At 44.3% G+C, this 19,560-nt stretch overlaps 2 protein-coding genes across 2 annotated transcripts in view; one reads left to right on the forward strand and one right to left on the reverse strand.

Moving 5' to 3' along the window:
• LOC144325932 (uncharacterized) lies at window positions 1–17,462 on the reverse strand. The gene is made up of 2 exons (XM_077920964.1): window positions 17,341–17,462; window positions 1–3,223 (listed from the first exon to the last, which is right to left on the reverse strand). The coding sequence occupies exon 2, from the start codon at window positions 3,033–3,035 to the stop codon at window positions 2,190–2,192; it is 846 nt and encodes a 281-aa protein (XP_077777090.1). The 5' UTR covers window positions 3,036–3,223; window positions 17,341–17,462; the 3' UTR covers window positions 1–2,189.
• PGLYRP2 (peptidoglycan recognition protein 2) overlaps window positions 17,376–19,560 on the forward strand; it is a 16,751-nt gene continuing 14,566 nt past the window's right edge. Inside the window, exon 1 of the mRNA XM_077920962.1 lies at window positions 17,376–17,508. The gene's annotated coding sequence lies outside the window, so the exon portion shown is untranslated. The remainder of the gene's footprint in view (window positions 17,509–19,560) is intronic.

Raw genomic sequence — 19,560 nt, forward strand, 5'->3', positions numbered from 1 at the left:
ATTTTTTATTTTTTAAATGTTTTTGCCTTTTAAATGTTTTTGTTTTTTAATTTTTTGATGTACTGTTGGTGTTTTTTCTTATTGTATTTTTTCTTTTGTTATGTATTTTTGAAACTTTTTAACCCTTTATTGTGTGTTTTTCTTTTTTCTGTATTTGTTAAACTCTAATAAATATATTTTTAAAAAAGACATTGCAAAGAAATCCCGTGTACATAACAAAAACATAACAAAAAAGGATCAAGATAAAACAACACAGACTTGTTGGAAGCTAACGTTAAATAATCACAAACTTGCCTTCACAATACTTCCCACAAATAGAGGTCACCCTCATATGCTCAAAGAAAAGTAAATATTCCCCCAAAAATCGGAATAGTCACCAGGGGCCTCTTGACAGCAGAAAATATCATCAAGGTAAAATTCCTCCCTCATGATACGGCCCAAAATAGGGCTATAGTGACTTTTAAGGATGGGCTCTCATCTAAACAGACCCTTTCAAATACAGACAATTTCCTGAGGGCTGGCTTGCTTGTGCACCGTTTCTTCGAAAACATCGAAGACCCTTTACCACTTCTAGGAGCGCATAGGCCAGCCAGACCAAAAACCAAAACCAGCACTGCAGAATCCTTCCCATCGTCTTTTCGCTTACAAATTCTGTCTTAAGGATGTACAGTGGTACCTCGGGTTACATATACTTCATGTTACATACGCTTCAGGTTACAGACACTTCAGGTTACAGACTCCACTAACCCAGAAATATTACCTCGGGTTAAGAACTTTGCTTCAGGATGAGAACAGAAATGGTGATCTGGCGGCACGGCAGCAGCAGGAGGCCCCATTAGCTAAAGTGGTGCTTCAGGTTAAGAACAGTTTCAGGTTAAGAACAGACCTCCGGAATGAATTAAGTACTTAACCCGAGGTACCACTGTATTTGTGTATGAATAGGGTGAGCCTGTGACCTGGATTCAGGAACTAAAGTATTTCCCATCACAAAAGAATGGCCAAGCTGGCCAGGTAATGCAGCCATTGACCATTATCAGGTATCCTGGCAGACAGGATTTCTGCTGTAGACCCGCCTCCTATGTTGTATGTATGATGGTTTTGGGGTGGTCTTTGACTAAGGGGGTTGCACAATGTCAAAGGTCTTTAAAGGTTCCTGCACACTTTTGTTCAGGGTCTCTCTCTCCTTGGAAGGAGGGAAAGGAACTCTGTTGCAACAGAAAAATAAATATCTCCCTTGCTTTCTGCTGGATGCTGCCTCCATCCCTCCTCCTCTGAGCGATCATGGACTTAGGGGACTCAGATTCCCATGGGGAGTTGGGCAGCAAAAGCCCTTTAAATATTTGAAGGTGGATGTCAGATCTCCTCTCAGTTTCCTCTTTTCCAGGCTAAACATACCTAACTCCCTCAACCATTTCTTATAAGGCTTGGTTTCTAGACCCTTTCTCCCCTGGGTCCTCCTCTGCTGCACACATTTCAGCTTGCTAATATCCTTCTTAAATTGTGATGCCCAAAACTGGACACAGGACTCCAGGTATTGTCTAATCAAGTCAGAATCGAGTGGTACTATTACTTCCCTTGATCTGGACACTATACTTCTGTTGATGCAGCCTAGAATAACATTTGCATTTTTCCTGCTTCACCACACTATTGACTCATGTTAAACTTGCAGCCTACTAAGACCCCTGGATCCTTTCCGCATATACTGCTGGCAAGCCAGGTGTCCCCAATATTGTATTGCTGCAGCTGCTTCTTCCTACCTGAGCGCAGAACATTACATTTATCCCTTTAGTACCCCCTTCCTCATTTTCCTCTTGCCCACAGCATGAGGGTATGGTCATACCTCATGTTACGTCCGCTTCATGTTACGTTCTTTCAGGTTATGTCCTGTGGCGACCCAGAAGTACTGGAAAGGGTTACTTCCGGGTTTTGTCGCTCACGCATGCGCAGAAGCGCAAAATGACATCACGCGTATGCGCAGAAGCGGCAAATCGCAACCCGCGTGCGCGCAGATGCGCTGCTGAGGGTTGCATTCTTTTAATGTTGCGAACAGGCCTCTGGAACGGACCCCGTTTGCAACCAGAGGTGCCACTGTATTGGGTAAGTGTGTCACTCAACACAAAACAACTTTGAAACCATTGTTCTGTTTTTAATGGAAACTGCTCTGCGTCCATACAGGGCTGGGGTTCCTTTTATATTTCCTGGCAGGGGCGATGGGTGAAGGTGGGGTGGAACAGGTGCTTGCCTCCTGCTCTGCTGCCCTCACCTTTGGCCGCTCCCTTCTCCTGTGTGGCATGGAAGTGTGGGCAGGCGGGCACCTGAGCTTCAAACATCTGCACTAGCCTGCCCAGGCTCTGACCGATGTTGGCAAGCTCCGAGCGAACGCGCCGCACAGCCGGCACCAGCTCCTGCAGCCACAGCGCCTGCTGCTCCTGCACAGCCTTCAGCCTGGCCTCCATGTGGGACAGCTGCTGCTCAAAGTTCTCTTCCTTGCCCCTCGGCTGCCTTTCCCCCACCCCAAGGCAAAGAGGTCTGGGTGCTGGCAAGGAGGAGGGAGACTTTAGCGAGCCAGGTGGCGTGGAGCAGCCGGCCTCTTGCGTTGCACAAAGTGGGGTTCTGGGCCGAGGAGGCCAATCCTCTGGGGAACGGGAGAGGATGCAGCCACTTGTACTCCTGCTTGGAGGCCAAGGGAGCTGAGAGGAAGACTTCTGCGACTGGGCCTTGCTTGGGCCTAAGCGTCCTGACTTGAGGCTGCTGGCTGTCTTCAAGCTGATGGCATCGTCGGTGAGGGAGCTGGACTTGGAGGACTCACTCTGCATGGGGAATGTACTCATGCTCTTAGCAGTAGGACTTGTGCGGGGGTTGGAGACCAGAGAGGAGGAAGAGGAGAGGTCCTCCTCGGAGCAGGACATGGGAAGTACTGAAGCATCATGGGAGACGTCTAATATCTGAGCTTCGGGTCGGAGAGTCCTGTGCTGCTGCTTCTCCCCTGAGGCCGGGGCTCTGGTGGGAAAGAGGCCTGGTGGCGGAGCAACCATTTTGTGCTTCCACAGAGGTGGCACAAGTTGGGTTTGGACAGCATTCCAAGGCTGCCCTGGGTTGGGCACCTTCCTTCACTTCCAGGGAAACCCAAGCGGCAGGACACCCAGAGGGGATCGGGTTTTATTCCAACACCAAGCAGTTGACGCAGCTGCTCCAAAGTTTCAGTGTGCCTCTGCCACTATCCCTGGGAAATGAAAGCAGTTCTGTTAATCCTGCAGCTGCGAGCGGGCATAGACTAATCACAAGCAGATGAAAAGCATCTGGTGTCAGTGAAGGGATGACAGTCGATTGTCTGGTTTTTGCTGCAAAACCGTTGCTGCACTTTGGCACTGGCTTGGAATGAGTCAGACAACGCTGGGTTTCAAGGTGATAGCTATGACCTCGGGTTGGCGTAGTGATTGCTTGGTTGGTGGGGTGCAGCAAAATGCAGAGTTTTTGCTGCAAAACGCTGCAAAACAACTGCAACAGTTTGGCACAGAGGTTTTTTTTTTTAATTATTTGCATTTTCAAAAACTGAAACAGAGAGCATATTTAACCTACCTCCACTTCCCTCCCCTCCCCGTCTCACTTACAACTTCATACCATATACAGCCTGTATACATATACCATGGACACAGGTGGCACCCTGGGTTAAACCACAGAGCCTATGGCTTGCCGATCAGAAGGTCGGTGGTTCGAATCCCTGCTAGGGGGTGAGCTCCCGTCGCTTGGTTCCTGCTCCTGCCAACCTAGGAGTTTGAAAGCACATCAAAGTGCAAGTAGTTAAATAGGTACTGCTCCGGTGGGAAGGTAAACAGCGCTTCTGTGTGCTGCTCTGGTTTTGTCAGAAGCAGCTTAGTCATGCTGGCCACATGACCCAGAAAAACTGTCTGTGGACGAACGTTGGCTCCCTCGGCCAGTAAAGCGAGATGAACGCCACAACCCCAGAGTCGTTCGCGACTGGACATAACTGTCAGGGGTCTTTTACCTTTACCTTTTACAGCTAAGTTGGCACCAGAAAGCTCTATGCAATCTGAGCGAAGTGGGGGAGGCAGAATCTGGAACTGGTTTGATAGTTGGCAGGGCAGAAGAAAAAGAAAGGCCTTCTTTCTGCTTCTCTGCTTTCAGCCACTACCTGAAGACTGGAGAAGCGACCCACATAAGGATATTGCTAGGCTGGGGCTGGGCCAGGCACCTTAAACCTTGCCTTCGCTATTTGGAGACATCTCCAGTTGACAAACTGTGAATTTACCCCTCAGCTGAACTTGAGATCATGCCCTTATGTGGACCTGCCCTGAATCAATAGCATAAACTGCAAAGGTAGAGGAAGCATTTGGTTGTTCAAAGTGCAATACGAGTCTATTAGGTAACACCTGATTGGCTGGTTTTATTTGGTTCCTCTCTTCCTTCCCGTCAAATTGTAGATTGTGAGTGCTCAAAGTGAGGGACTTGCCTTTTGTTTTTTTAAACTATATGTCAAGAGCCAGGCACATTCCTGGTGTTATATAAAGGATAACAGAGCAATTCTAGCTGGGCCAAGTCATTTGCGATGCTCTTTCCAGCTCTAACACGTTGTGCTTTGTTGGTTCTCATAAAAAAAAAATGGATGCGGTGAAACCAAGCTTAGGGGTGGATATTAGAACTGTCATAGTTTAACAGCAACAAAACAACAAAAAGATGTATGTATAAAATACCACAAAACTCAACAAAAAACCCAAACCTGATGTATTATGAAATGAACGCTAAGTTGGAACATTCACAATAGGAGCTCAAACTGTTGTTGATTTCACAAATGTTGTGAATTGGCCATAACTTGTTTAATTACCCCATGCCTCTGAGTTATTGGGGAACAATAGTGCAGGCTGCTGCACTCATGGTCTCTGTGTGTATTTCTGGTTGGCACTTGGGGGGCAGAGGATGCTGGACTAGATAGGATATTGGACTGATCCAAGTGGGCTCTTAGGTGCTTAAACTTTATTTTGTGTCATATGATCCATCTCAACCGTTAAAGGTGGAGAAATATGGGGTCTGGCCTGATCCAGGAGAATCAGGTTATGTCCATGCTCATGTGGCAGCACTTCTGATGCCACAGATCCCCTAAGCTTGGATTGTTGTGTTTCTTTTCTCTCTTTCAAATGCACACCCCCTTCCAGTGACGCTTTGGCAAGCTGTGGCGAGAGAAGCTAGCCACAGCTTGCAAAACTCAGTGTGAGTTTGCTTGCCTTTTTCCACTACCTATTTCAGGAGCCTTGACTTTAGCACTTAGGTGATTTAAACTAGCTCAGGAATTTTCTTCAGTGGGGGCGAGGAATTCCTTGAAGAGACAAGGAGAGCTGTTTTGGCACAGGGGCAAGACCTAGATTAACGTCACTGTGTACTAGAACGATCCTCTTCTTTCAATGTACAATTATGTAAATCTTTGCAATTACGCATGAAAGTTCAAGGCAGCGTGCACTGCTACAATGTTTACAGATGACTGCCAAAGAATACTGTTATCTTGCATGACGCTAGAAACCATCTGGCACGGACATTGAAAAATATACACTTAGTATTTGGCTTAAAGCTCCAGGTCATGTCAAGGCCTGCCATCCTCTCTCTGAGCAACCTGTATCAATGGGCAAAACATTTTCCAATTCTGGGTGTGAACTCCTGGTTCCTCTCAAGGGAGCGGAGTGCTTCTCCCCAACAGATTGCCCAAGCGCCTCTCCAATTAAGCACAGGATATCCTGCATGGTGTAGGACTGGCATCTTAGCAAGACTCGGGCTCTAAAAAGGAGTCGCAGTAATCGAGACACGCTGGCTTTTCGAAGCTAAGCCAGGCAATGGGTTTTCCACTGACTTGAAATATCACCATTCATGTTCTGAGAATGTTTGTTCCTAGGGTGGTTCTGGCCTTCAATTATACTTCTCAGAAAGCACCTGTTCTGTGAGGACAACACGAATCACACTGCAACCCAAAGCAACATCTGACTGTGTATCCACAAGAAAGTAGGATATCAAATGAAGGCTTAGAATCATGTACGAAACTGAATATCCACCTGTATCGCGATTGGTCAGGCATCTTATTTATAACAATTGATGTTTAAAGCTAGAGTTTTGTCATGGTAACCCCTGAGAGCTGGGAAACAGGAAAAAACTGGGAAATCCTTTTATAAATAAGGATCATTTAACTCTTCTCACTATAATCTCACAGGTAATCCTTGCTAAGCAGTGGTGATTATTATGTGGATGAAAACGTCATTCTTGTTTTCATTAGTCTGAATGGGCTGCTTTGTAAAGCTGGGGAGACAGGATTGTAACAGGCATGTTACTTGCAACCAATAAGGTTATAAAAACTCTTATTCGGGGAAAGATGTGGCCATGTTCCATTTGCAATGTCCTCCTTTAAACGAGATGGTGCCCAAGATACACAATGCCAGCAGTCACAACAGTGTCATGCTTCTCCACCTTTGAATAGCAGCCGGACCTTATTCCTAAACTCAATGGCACCAGTGCTTTTTATGTAGGGTGTATTGTGCATTATATATATATATATTTATATAATATTTATTAAAGATTTTAAACATTATCACCAAACACATATAGACCCATCCCCAAAATACAATAGACAAAAAGAAAAAAGACAAGAAAAAGAAATAGACAAAAATTACATACAACGTCAAAATCAACTTCTTGATAACCATACTTTCTTCACCTTTTTGGACTTCCTCACGTCCCCCGTTCCTGCGTTCCAAATTTATAAAGTTCTAGACAGCAAATTATCCCCTTTTTTTCAATTTCTTATTTTGTATTTTTCCAATATTATGTCTCTAGTATAAATTACTTTAACCAAAAGTTTAAATATATAATTTAGACGTAATATTAACCCAAAATTTAATTTTTTCTCCAATTTCGCCTGTTCTCATATTCCTTTCAACTAGCTTACTGGTGCCATGTTATTTTCGTTCTTGCATCTTTCTTAACATTCATACAATTTACAATGTTTTTGTAGGTAGTCCTTGAATTGTGCATTATATAGGATCCCAAGGGATCTGCTCCATGCTGGTGGTTCTGAGCCATAAGACAAGCTCAGCTGCTGGTACAACCATCGCCTGCAATCTTCATGTGTGCAATGATTGTTTTGATATCCAGACAATAACACTCCACATCACTGCAGGCACTCAAAGCCATTCAACTCATCCTCCTGCATTCTATCACATCGGAGAAGCAGGAAGGAAAACAGCAAAGAACAGCTTAAACAGACAACGTCAGGCTAGGCATCTGATCACAGTTCCAAAAATCTTGCTGAGGGATCTCAGTTCCGGGTTGTCTAGCACCCAACCACAAACCAGTTTCACTGCGTAGGAAGAGTCCTTCATAAACCCCAAATATAGCACATGCTGGGTATGAAAATCTATCAGTCAAGGTCTACCTTCCACACATATAAATATTATTGGAGTGCATGTCTGCTTAACCAGGCTTGTTATTCTGGGGACACATACCCTCTAAATAATTGGAGATTGTCAACAAACGGGTTTATACCAAACACTCCAAAAGGTATGCTCTCAATCTGGGATAAGCCCACCTCTGAATCTTGGTTGTGCAAGCCAGCCTAGGAACGTGGCTTGGCTAGACCCACTGAGACCCCAAAAGCAGATCATCTTGAAGGACTGGGCAGTGCTAGTTCTTGACTAAAACATAACGGCCAATGAAAGATCATAAAGTTTGAGAAGAGTCTTGCCTAATTCATGGGCCAATACCCATTTCCAGAGCTGTCCTCTCTGCCCTTCATCCTCACACCTTCCTCTTAAATCTATATGCTGAGGTAACCTCATTTTCTCTTACCTGTGGGTAGCCATGTCCATCACCCATCAACACCTCCCAGAAGTAACCAGCTCTACCTCGCTAAATTTCAAGGCAAATGAGTGGTTGGCAGGCTGGCCAATAGGAGTGGGGGAAAGGAAATTGTGAGAAACCATTGGTCAAAGGCATAATCACCAGCCCATCTGAGGCCACACCCCTCACTGTGAGGTACACAATGGCTCCTGGGAGTACAGGTGTCTACATGTGAGAGGCTGTTCTGTAGCAAGATGAGAGTGCTCACCACTATGTTCAGTCAAAAGGTCACATAAACGCAATAGCTGACCACAACCTCTGAAAAAGCAACATTCCTCTCTGATCCTAGATGTCTTGAGTCAGGTTATCATCACTTACTCACAAGGGACGCGGGTGGCGCTGTGGTCTAAACCACTGAGCCTCTTGGGCTTGCCAATCAGAAGGTCGGCGGTTGAAATCCCCGTGACGGAGTGAACTCCCATTGCTCTATCCCAGCTCCTGCCAACCTAGCAGTTCAAAAGCACGCCAGTGCAAGTAGATAAATAGGTACCGCTGCGACAGGAAGGTAAACAGCATTTCCGTGTGCTCTGGTTTCCGTCATGGTGTTCCGTTGCAGCAGAAGCAGCTTAGTCATGCTGGCCACATGACCTGGAAAGCTGTTTGTGGACAAATGCTGGCTCCCTTGGCCTGAAGAGAGATGAGCGCTGCAACCCCATAGTTACCTTTGACTGGACTTAACCGTGCAGAGGTCCTTTACCTTTACCTTACTTACTCAGAAGTAAAGAGAAACATATTCTTGGAAGATGCTATTATCTTGACCCATTTCAGTCTGGCTTTAGGCTTGCTTTGGGGTCCAAAATGGCTTTAGTCATCCTGAAGGATGACCTTTATAACAACAGGGGGAATGTGACCCTGTTTCTGTTACCTGATCTCTCAGCAGCTTCTGATACATGAATCGTGGCATCCTCCAGTATCAGGCTCTGTGGGCACTAATTTGTGGCACTGTATTTCAATGTCTCCACTCCTATCTTCTGGACCATTGATAGAGAACGGCTTTGGTGTCTGTTGGTCTTCTGGCATTTGTGCTTTGAGGTCCTTGAGCGTCCAATCTTGTCCCCAAAGCTTTTAAATCTCTCCTCGAAACCTTTAAGAAAGGCCATTAGGAGATTTAGAGCAAGGTGTCACCAGTGTGCTAATGATACTCTGCTCATTCTCTGTAACATCTGAATCAGTGGACCGCTGGAGGCAGTGTCTGGAGTCAGTGATGGGCTGGATGAGGGCTAATACACTGAAGCAGAATCCTGGCAAGATGCCAACCCTGTGAATGAGTGATTTTTATGGAGGCACAGGAGGCTGCAGAGAAAAGGGGGAGATGGAAAGTCCTGTTCCAGAACATGAACTTTGTTCTATTCACAAAAGGAAAGTTAGCAACCAACCTAGGGGCAATATTTTCTGCCAGTTTCTTAATGCTAACATTTCAGAAATTAAAAAAGAAACATGGGGAAATAGTTGATCCCCCTACCTTTGCGATGTTACCTAATCAGGATAGTTTAAATTAAACTCACTTTTGTAAATAAGGAATCAGCTGATTTAAGAAAATGTTCTGAAAGGATCCTGGACAGCTAATAAGAAACTGTGTTTGTTCATAGATCATTCATATTCAAAGCTACACAAATACAAAGGTATTTTCTAGTCAAAGTTAAGACTGCAGCACTTAACAATTTTGGGTTCCCATCCCCAGATTAGTTTGGTTTTTCTTCTTATTAGTGTGATACTCTGATACTTTGCTTAATTGATCTATGAAATTCAAAACCTCTGGGATTGCTTTTGTCATGTTTTTCAAAGAGATCACCAAATCATTTTTATACAAGGAAATTCTGAATTATAGCTGTCTAAAGTTTGTCTAATACTTAGGTTGCAATTGGTTTGAGAGTTAATTGCATACGAAGTAAAAAAAGAAAAGAAGCCTGTCTACTGCCATGTTTATATTGGTTTGTGGCTGTTACATTAGAGAGGCTGCTGAACATTTTGAAATAAACATTGCCACTCGACACGCTCAAAGGCTTTTTCTGCATCTGTTACTTCCACAAAGGGGTAATGCAAATACAAAGGGGTGCAGAGGCACACCTTTAGCTCTAGCCATTTAGACCCTGTTGTCATGCGGCTTCTTGTGGCTTCCCATGTGTTTGGTCTGCAGTGGGGAGCCTGTTGTACTTGTGTAGGATTCCCCATGCATCAATGGTGATAAGTATACCTCTGAATACCAGTGGCTGGGAATCACAAGTGGGGAGAGGTCTGTTGCACCCAGGACCTGCTTGTGGGCTTCCCAGAGGCACCTGGTTCGCCACTCTGAGAACAGGATGCAATACTAGATGGGCCTCTGACTTGATCCAGCAGGGTTCTTATGTTTTATGCCATCTAGAAGCCCCACAGTCTTTTGTACTCACATTACTCTTTCACACAAGTAACAAATGAATAGGGCTACTATAGGAGTAATCTGCCTGCAATACAGCCCAGTGTCCTATTAGCTTGTTTACTTTGTAAACTTTACTAATTATAAAGATCTTATTGACCTGATTTGACAATTGTACAGCTAGAGGATTTCGTCATTGTGGGGTTTCCCTTTTTCTTATATAGTAATTAAATCATTGCTTCATTCCAAGTATTTGGAACTGGGATGTTGTTGCAGACATGTATTTAATAGATTAATTCCTAGAAATAAGCGAAATACCTATAAGAGTCTTACACTGTTTAGTTAGAAGGTCATCCGATCCAGGTGCTTTGTTTACCTTCAGACTCTTTATAGACTCCATAGACTTTTTCACAAGACAACTAAAATACTGCTATTTCCTTTGGGAAAGAGCGGGTTTTCATGGGGAAATGCACGGCGGAGGATCAGGAAAGTCTGGATCTGTGCCTGGAAATGCAATGCAAGGTAAGTCTGGATGAGCCTCATGTTTATGTCACAGAGTTTTTGTGAGGAGAAGATGGGGAACGAGGAAATCAATCTGGCCCATATACCCAACTCCAGCATTACTCTAGTGGGACTATAAACTCCAAAACCGATCTCCCAGCTGAGTCATTTGTGACTCTTCTTGAGCAAATTGCAATTCACACGGGATACTTAATGCAGGAGTCATATATTGGTCCAATCTTTAATCCTGATAAATACTGTAAATATATATTATCAATGTTTGTTCTTGTAGGGAAAACCTTATTGTTCCAAGAATTGAGCTATGTTTTAAAGCTTAACAGTTATTGGTTCCTTTAACATTCAGCATCTAAACTTTATTTTACTTATGACACAGTCTAAAAAAAAATAAAAGAAGAAAATAATATTTAAATTAGGCCATATAATTGACTGAGATTTGTTCATGTCTGTCCTTATGTAGGCTTCTAAGGCTTCAGTAATCAGAATTATTTTCTGTAATTTTCTATGTTTTTGATTCATTGTTCTGAAACTGTGCTTCTGTCACATCTGATTTGCCTAAGGTTACAGTTCTGTACTTGGAACGGGAGTAACCCCATTGAACTCAGTGGAGCAACATTGTGCCGCAATAAATTCCTCTGTTTCCTCTTTATTCTTGGTGTTCTTTACACACGTATTTCAAAAGGGAATCCCCACTTTTACTTAATCTTCCCTTTAATCTCACAGTGAGATATTTGAAACCGGTCTTCTCGTAAAGTTATCAGCAACCTAGTGGCCAAAAAGATCCCCAAACACTGGAAATGTTGACCTTTCAATGTCAGGTCTCCCAACTAGCTGATATTATTGCTATGGGACAGCCAAAGAGACAAATACCTGTTTAATGTTTTCCTTCATGCTAGCACTGGATCAGGGGTCAGCAAATATTTTCATCAGGGGGCTGGTCCACTGTCCCACAGACCTTGTGGGGGGCCAGACTATATTTTGAAAATTATAAATACAGTGGTACCTCGGGTTACAGATGCTTCCGGTTACAGACTCCGCTAACCCAGAAATAGTACCTTGGGTTAAGAACTTTGCTTCAGGATGAGAACAGAAATCACACAGCAGCGGTGCGGCGACAGCGGGAGGCCCCATTAGCTAAAGTGGTGCTTCAGGTTAAGAACGGACCTTCAGAACGAATTAAGTTCTTAACCTGAGGGCGCAAAGCTGGAGCCATGCAGTGGGCTGACGAGGGTGGCATCTGGCTGCCTGTAGGTCTCATGTCGGGCATAAGAACATAAGAAAATCCTGTTGGATCAGACTCACCTAGCGCCCTTAATTTCCAGGGACAGTCCTAGATTTACAGAAGCCATCCCTGTGTCTGATTTGGTCCTGAAATGTCCCACGTTTCCTCAGGACACCCCTATTTTCCTCGGAGAAATGTTGGAGGGTATGGGCTTATGCGACCTGCTAAGCCAAGGATATAAGTAACTCAACAACCTTCAGAAGATATCTGAAGGCAGCCCTGTATAGGGATGTTTTTTAATGTTCAATGTTTTATTATGTTTTTATATATGTTAGAAGCTGCTCAGAGTGGCTGCGGCAACCCAGTTAGGTGGGAGGGGTATAAATAATAAAATTATTATTATTATTATTATTATTATTATTATTATTATTATTATCATGGAATAGGGCACCTCTACTTTCATTGGAGAAATGTTGGAGGGTATGATATCAGCCTAATTTTGTCCCAGCTAAAGGTAAACTTTACTGTGACAGGAAGGTAAATGGATTTTCCGTGTGCTCTGGTTTCCATCATGGTGTCCCGTTGTGCCAGAAGCGGCTTAGTCATGCTGGCCACATGACCTGAAAAGCTGTCTGTGGAAAAACGCCGCCTCTCTTGGCCTGAAAGCGAGATGAGTGCCACACCCCATAGTCGTCTTTGACTGGACTTAACCATCCAGGGGTCCTTTACCTTTACCTTTTTCCCCAAGTAAGGTGGAATCTACACACACATAAAAAACCATTCTGAAAATGATTTTTAAAATAGCGTTTTTAAAAATACATTGAATTTTCCATAAGGCTCACCATCTCCATCTAGTGTCACAATGGATATTGCACTTAAAACACATTTAATACGTTTTATTTGCAGCTGTATAGCCGAGTCCTAAGTTGATGGAAAAAGTTATTGAGATGTTCTAATAGTATGTAGGAAGAGTTTGGCTGAGGAAAATAATTGCTTTGGCTGTCAGCAAACTCTTAGAATTCTTTACATACTGTCAGGGGCTCAGGAGCAGAGGGACAGGAAAGGGAGGAATTAGAGACCGAGGGGGAGGAATCCGAGGGAGAAGTTAGCGATGATAGCTGCCCGAGGTCTCTAAGTCTCTCCAGCGAATCGGAGGATTCACAGAAAGGGGCTCCCGTGGTCAGAGCTAGGGGGTTGCCAGAGGGAACACCCCAGGAAGGAGGGGCCAGAGGGGACTCAGAGAGCAGCAGTTGGAAATCGGGACCAGCTTCCCCACCGGAGAGCAGTAGGGGGGAGGAGTCCCAGGCATCGGCATCAGGCAGCTTTCCGTCAGCGGAAGGACATGAGTCAGGGTTAGCCACGCCTGCATCAGAGAGCGAGGAAACGGTCAAAAGGAAGGTCGGAGGCAGCGCGCGCGCGCCAAGTTCAAATGTACAAGAGGGTGGCGCAATGAGCAGCCCGGAAAGGGAGCCAGGTCCTAAAGCCCGCCGAAGGGAGGGGGAAGAGTCCGAGGGGTCCGCCTCCGAAGCGTCCAGGAAGGAAGGGACCCCGGGGGGTGGTAGGACCCAGAGGCGGAAGGAGAGACGGAAAAGGTGGAGTAAGGCTAGAGTCTTAAGCTGGTGTACAGGGGGCGGAGACTCAGACGGAGCTTCGCCGGTCTAGTGTCTAGACGTAGAGATGCACGCTAGGGTTTGAAAATGGATAATGTACTTTAATAAAGACTTTTGTATATTACCGCTGGCTAGCGTTGGTCCTCTGTGAGCTGGGACCTGGAGGCAGTCTCTGACAGTAAGCGGAAGCCTTAGCGTCGGAGTTGCAGGAAGTCCACGAACAGCTCAGGAGGCAGTTAGAACTAGCAAAGCACGCATACAAACTGCAGGCTGACAGACACAGAAGAGTTGGGGAAGACATACAGGTGGGAGACTGGGTCTGGTTAGCAGCGCAAGCAGTGCCGACCAGATAGTTAGCGAAGAAGAAGCTAGGGCATAAGCAGCTAGGGCCTTACCAAGTCCAGGCACAGGTCAATCCAGTGGCCTTCCGGTTAGCACTTCCGGAGGGTTCCAGAATGCATCCGGTGTTCCATAGATCGGTGCTCACGCCCTACAAAGCACCTCATAGATTTCAGGAGCCAGGCACAGCGCCAGACCCGCTCAGAGAAGGGCCCAGAAAGGGAGGGTCGCCAAGAGGGGGGCACATCAACGAGGTCACAGAGATTTTAGACTAGAGATGGGGGGAAGAGGGAGTAGAATATCTCCTAGCCAGAGAGGGTACCCCGGCCAGTGCCAACAGTTGGGTGCCGGACTATGCCTTGGAGGAGCCTCTGCTCAAGGAAGAATTTCATGCCCTCTTCCCACACAGGCCCATGCCAGCCGAGTATTTCGACGACTGGCTCTTCACACCCACACTTTCAGCCAGCACGTTCCAGGGGTTCGCCTCGGACGAGGAACCGGCACCAGACACACGCTCCCCGGAGGGCTCACCCTCGGGGTCTGCCTCAGACCGCTCTTATTGGTGGGACGATCGACCAGACACATACGAATTCTTTATGTATGCCACGACAGCAGCAAGAATACTTATTGCAAAGTATTGGAAGACACAAGATCTACCCACTCTGGAAGAATGGCAGATGAAGGTGATGGATTACATGGAACTGGCAGAAATGACTAGCAGAATCCGAGACCAGGGAGAAGAGTCGGTGGGAGAAGATTGGAAGAAATTTAAAGATTACTTACAGAAATATTGTAAAATTAATGAATGTTAAAATGATGTTGGATGAAACTTATGTGGTTTTTAGCTGTAACGCTATAACGCTATAAGGAGTATGAAAAAAACAACGGGGTATTAGCAGTCAAAAGTTAATGTTACACATTATTCAAGATTAAAGATTAGGATAAACAAAGAGGGGAAGGATTTGCTGAACTAACAAATTGAACTGGAATACAAAAAAGGAGGTGTGAGGAGGTCCGGGAAATAAGCAAATGAAAGAAAGTGATGGAAAGATGGAATTGTTTTTTATCTATTTTTATTTTGTATTTTTCTTTTTTCTTTTTTCATTTTGTAAAATTCTAATAAATATCTGTTTAAAAAAAACAACCTCTTAGAATTCTTTGAGGACATCAGCAAATAGAATGGTCTATCAGGCAGCTTACAGCCGGGCTTACAGCCAGGTTTTGGAAAATTGGCACCAAACCCTCTTATGAAAACTTATCTATCATGGGGCAAGGGGCCGTATCCTCTTTTTTTAGGGGGGGGGATAATAATTTTTATTAATTTACAATTACAGTTGAATAATAGCCTCATTATAACAATATCAAATTATACCAAATTATATAATTTAGGTGGCCCCCTGCATGCTAGATTTGATGGTTTGATGTTTTTCTTTATTTCTGTATTCCAAAATCTTATTAATTTCAATTACATTCCAGTCAAAATAATAATCCCTTATACAACAGCTGCAGTATTAATAACTTCTATTTGTGTTGAAACATTAAATGATTTATAGAGCTGCAAGTGAGGCACTCAAACTATATCCTTGTTCTTCCTGTGTGCGGCAATTATTCTGTCCGCGGTGTTTCTTCCTGTCCTTGTAAAATGTCATGTCTATCTTTTCCTGGTTGTTGCTGTTCTCAATCATGCCTTGGGCGGAGTTGATATCCCATTGCTGTTCCAGAAATTTCTCCATCGCTCCATCCTCATAGGGACTAAAAAGGTTTACAAAAATAGGAAGCTGATCAGGAATGAAGAAGCAGCTTTCATAATGAAAGAGGCATTGGAATGTCTACAGTGGGACAATTTCTGTTTTTATCTCTCCACTAATTATATGTTTATTGGCCTCTTCCTGCCTGCCAGAATGCCCTTGCAAATAGCTAGGAGCCTGCTGGCTGCGGCCAATCTCTCGACAGTAAGACTTCTCTGCTTGTTGCAGCTGTATAGATGAGGGAAGTTTGGCTTTTCAAACCCCTCCTGCATAACACTTGGAAACTTACTATTTGTGCTGCACCCCTGGCTCCCTTGGGCCTTGGCAATGGTCTAACAGGTTTTTTTTTTAAGTATTCCTTTAAAATGATGCCGTATCAGTTCTCCCAACATTTTGGTCCTTCAGCTTCACAAATACTCTTGAATGAATGAATCTTTATTTGCCACGGACAGAATAATTGCCACACAGAGGAAGAACAATGATATACCGGTAGCTGGAGTGCCTCACCTGCAGCTCTTTATTTGCTATGGCCATCAGCCATAGCAATAAAACAACAATACGATATACAGTGGTACCTCGGGTTAAGTACTTAATTCGTTCTGGAGGTCTGTTCTTAACCTGAAACAGTTCTTAACCTGAAGCACCACTTTAGCTAATGGGGCCTCCCGCTGCTGCCATGCCACCGGAGCATGATTTCTGTTCTCATCCTGAAGCAAAGTTCTTAACCCGAGGTAATATTTCTGGGCTAGCAGAGTCTGTAACCTGAAGCATATGTAACCCGAAGCGTATGTAACCCGAGGTACCACTGTACAAAGAATAGGAATAAAAAGTCAATAACATAAAATACATTTTAGGGTTTTGAATCAATAGTCAAATAGTGGATCTTATTCTGATTGCCCCAGCTAAAAACCTTACAACCTTTGCTGTCACCTGCTCATCTTGATCTGCCAAGAGAAAGGACACTGTGGCAGTGGTTGGGCAACCCGGAACAGACAATAAAAGAGGGGTGAGAATCTCATTCCTCAAGTCTTTATAAAGAGTGCAAGCCAGAAGGGTATGCGCCACCAATTCGGTACAGTGGTGCCCCGCAAGACGAATGCCTCGCAAGACGAAAAACTCGCTAGACGAAAGGGTTTTCCGTTTTTTGAGTCATTCCGCAAGACGAATTTCCCTATGGGCTTGCTTCGCAAAACGAAACGTCTTGCGAGTTATTGCGAGTTTGTTTCCTTTTTCTTAAAGCCGCTAAGCCGTTAATAGCCGCTAAGCCGCTAATAGCCGCTAAGCCGCTAATAGCCGTGCTTCGCAAGACGAAAAAACCGCAAGACGAAGAGACTCGTGGAACGGATTAATTTCGTCTTGCGAGGCACCACTGTACTGCCATCTCCACAGGGACATAAGCATTTTTCATGTGGAATCTGTTGGAATCGTCCCTCAAGTACAGCCGAGGGCAATACATTCAATCACGAATACTTTTGGCAGCATTCCTCTACCTTTGTTGACTTCTGGCCTCTGCCCGTACGGTCAGTGTTTTTCCATTCTTACGACACAGCTTAACCCGCAAAGCCTGATCTGGCCTTATTGCCTCATAGTACCCTACATTAAAGAATGGCTTATACATCTGTAAACCTGGAAACTGGACAAGACCAGAAATCTCACCTAAAAGGAGGGAAACGATGTGCTACGTGCATGTAACCAACCGCTACCCTTTCTATTACTGGCATTCAGTATTTCATTCAGCGTCAAAATGGCGCTAGCTGCTGTGCGGAACAACAGAAGCCGTGTGGTATCAGCTCGGAGGAATTGCAGTCATCCCTAGATAAGCAGGTAGGTGGAGTTTAGTTAGGTCATTGCAGGGAGCACCTTAACATGGTAACAGTCTTTAAAGGAATGATGCCACTCTTTCAGATCTGGACGGACCGGAACAGGCATTACCTGCAATTAATACTCTGACATTTATTTATTTTGTTTCGCAAGCTTTAGATACTGCTTGATTGTAATAACACCTGGAAGCAATTAAGTAATAAAAGGCTAAAAGGACAATTTTTTCAGGGAACAATCTATCTCATCCGGCAATAAGTCATTGGTCTGTTAGGGATTCTCCACCTTAAGCAAATCTGGATTTAGCTGCATGAAGCTCACTGGAAGATAACCACTCATCCAGCCCCAGGGGGGTTGTGGGAATAAAATGGAATGGAGAGAACTATGTTTATGGCCTTGAGCTCCTTGAAGGAAAGGCAAAATATAAATGTAGGCAATAAATATGATGCAACATGGTAATTACCCGCAGATCTTAACTAAATTGCAGCACCTGACCTCCACTATCGCTATGTCATTTTTGGTGTCAGTGCTGGCCAGCAAATCAACATTGGACTAAAGTTCTGTTTGTGGCAACTGATTGGTTGCCTAATATCCTTGTTAAATTGAGGTGCCCAGAACCTGTCACAGGACTCCAGGTGTGGTTCACAACTGCATAGGTCTGGAGATGCTGAGTGGGGATCAGTGGCTAGCCTGGAGATTCTGGGGGCTAGATCCACAGGGGTACCAGTTGCCTATGGTTGTCCAAGAAGAGACTCTATGGCGCACAGAAACGTTGGCCTCCATTAACAATCACGGGGCTGTGTTGCTGAGGGAAAACATTCTCTCCCTAATCTAGAAGTAAAATATCTGTAAGCTAGAAAGAAAGTTAGGCCACTTAGCTGCTCTGGGTTTGTTGGGTTAGGACTCAAACAGAGATGTTTCTATGCTGATGAATAGAGCAGGTAATTGAGTGAGCAAATGTGTTTTCTTTCTTTCTTTCTTTTAATAATATTTTTGGTGGTTTTCAATTACAATCCAATAATAGCCTCATTATAACAATACCAATTTATTACAGTGGTACCTCCGTTTACGTCTGCCCTGTCTTCCGTCCATTGTGGTGAACGGGTTACTTCTGGGTTTGCCGCTTGGGCATGCACAGAAGCACTAAATCATGCTTCGTGCATGCGCACAAGCGCAAAACTGCTCCGTGTGTGCGCTCAGAATGGTGCTTTGTTGAGCGTCACTTTCGCCGAGTGTCCGGGCCTCCAGAACAGATCCCGGACTCAAAACGAGGTACCAATGTATACAATTATCATTACCAATCGTTCAAATACAGAATTAGATAATTTAGATAAAATGGGCCCCCACGTGCTAGAATTGGTGGCTTGATTATTTGCTTTATTTTTGTGTTCCAAAATCTTATTCATTTCCATTACATTCCAGTCATAATAATAATCCCTTATACAACAACTCCAATATTAATAACTTCTATTTGTGTTGACACATTAAATGATTTATAGAGCTCCAAGTGAGGAACTCAGACTATATCCTTGTTCTTCCTGTGCGTGGCAATTATTCTGTCCGTGGCGTTTCTTCCTGTCCTTGTAAGATGTTATGTCTTTCTCTCCCCCGGTTGTTGTTATTCTCCATCATGCCTTGGGCAGAGCTGATATCCCATTGTTCCAGAAAATTCTGCATCGCTCCATCCCCCACAATAGTTTTGCTACTTTAACAACGGCTGCAAAAGTTACTCTGTCCCAAGAAATAATCTGATGTCACCATTTTTCTTCTCGGCCTGGGAAGAAGAGTGGCCTTTCAAACTGCAGATGACTCAATAAAGAACCTTATCAGTTCCTTGGCAAGTTCACAGACTCCTTTCATCCTGCCTTCCAACTGAAGATATATGAGCAATTATACTTCCAATTAAATTAAATTCTAAGTCCTCAGCATTATTCAGTTCATTCCATAAATAATAAACAATGGGGAAGAGTCAGCTCTACAATCGTACATTGGTTTTCAAACAGCTTAGTTCTCAAACATTTTGACTCCTGAATGCTGCAAACCCGGAAGTGACTGTTC

This window comes from Podarcis muralis, chromosome 17, assembly GCF_964188315.1.
Source record: "Podarcis muralis chromosome 17, rPodMur119.hap1.1, whole genome shotgun sequence".
Taxonomy (NCBI): Eukaryota; Metazoa; Chordata; class Lepidosauria; order Squamata; family Lacertidae; genus Podarcis; species Podarcis muralis.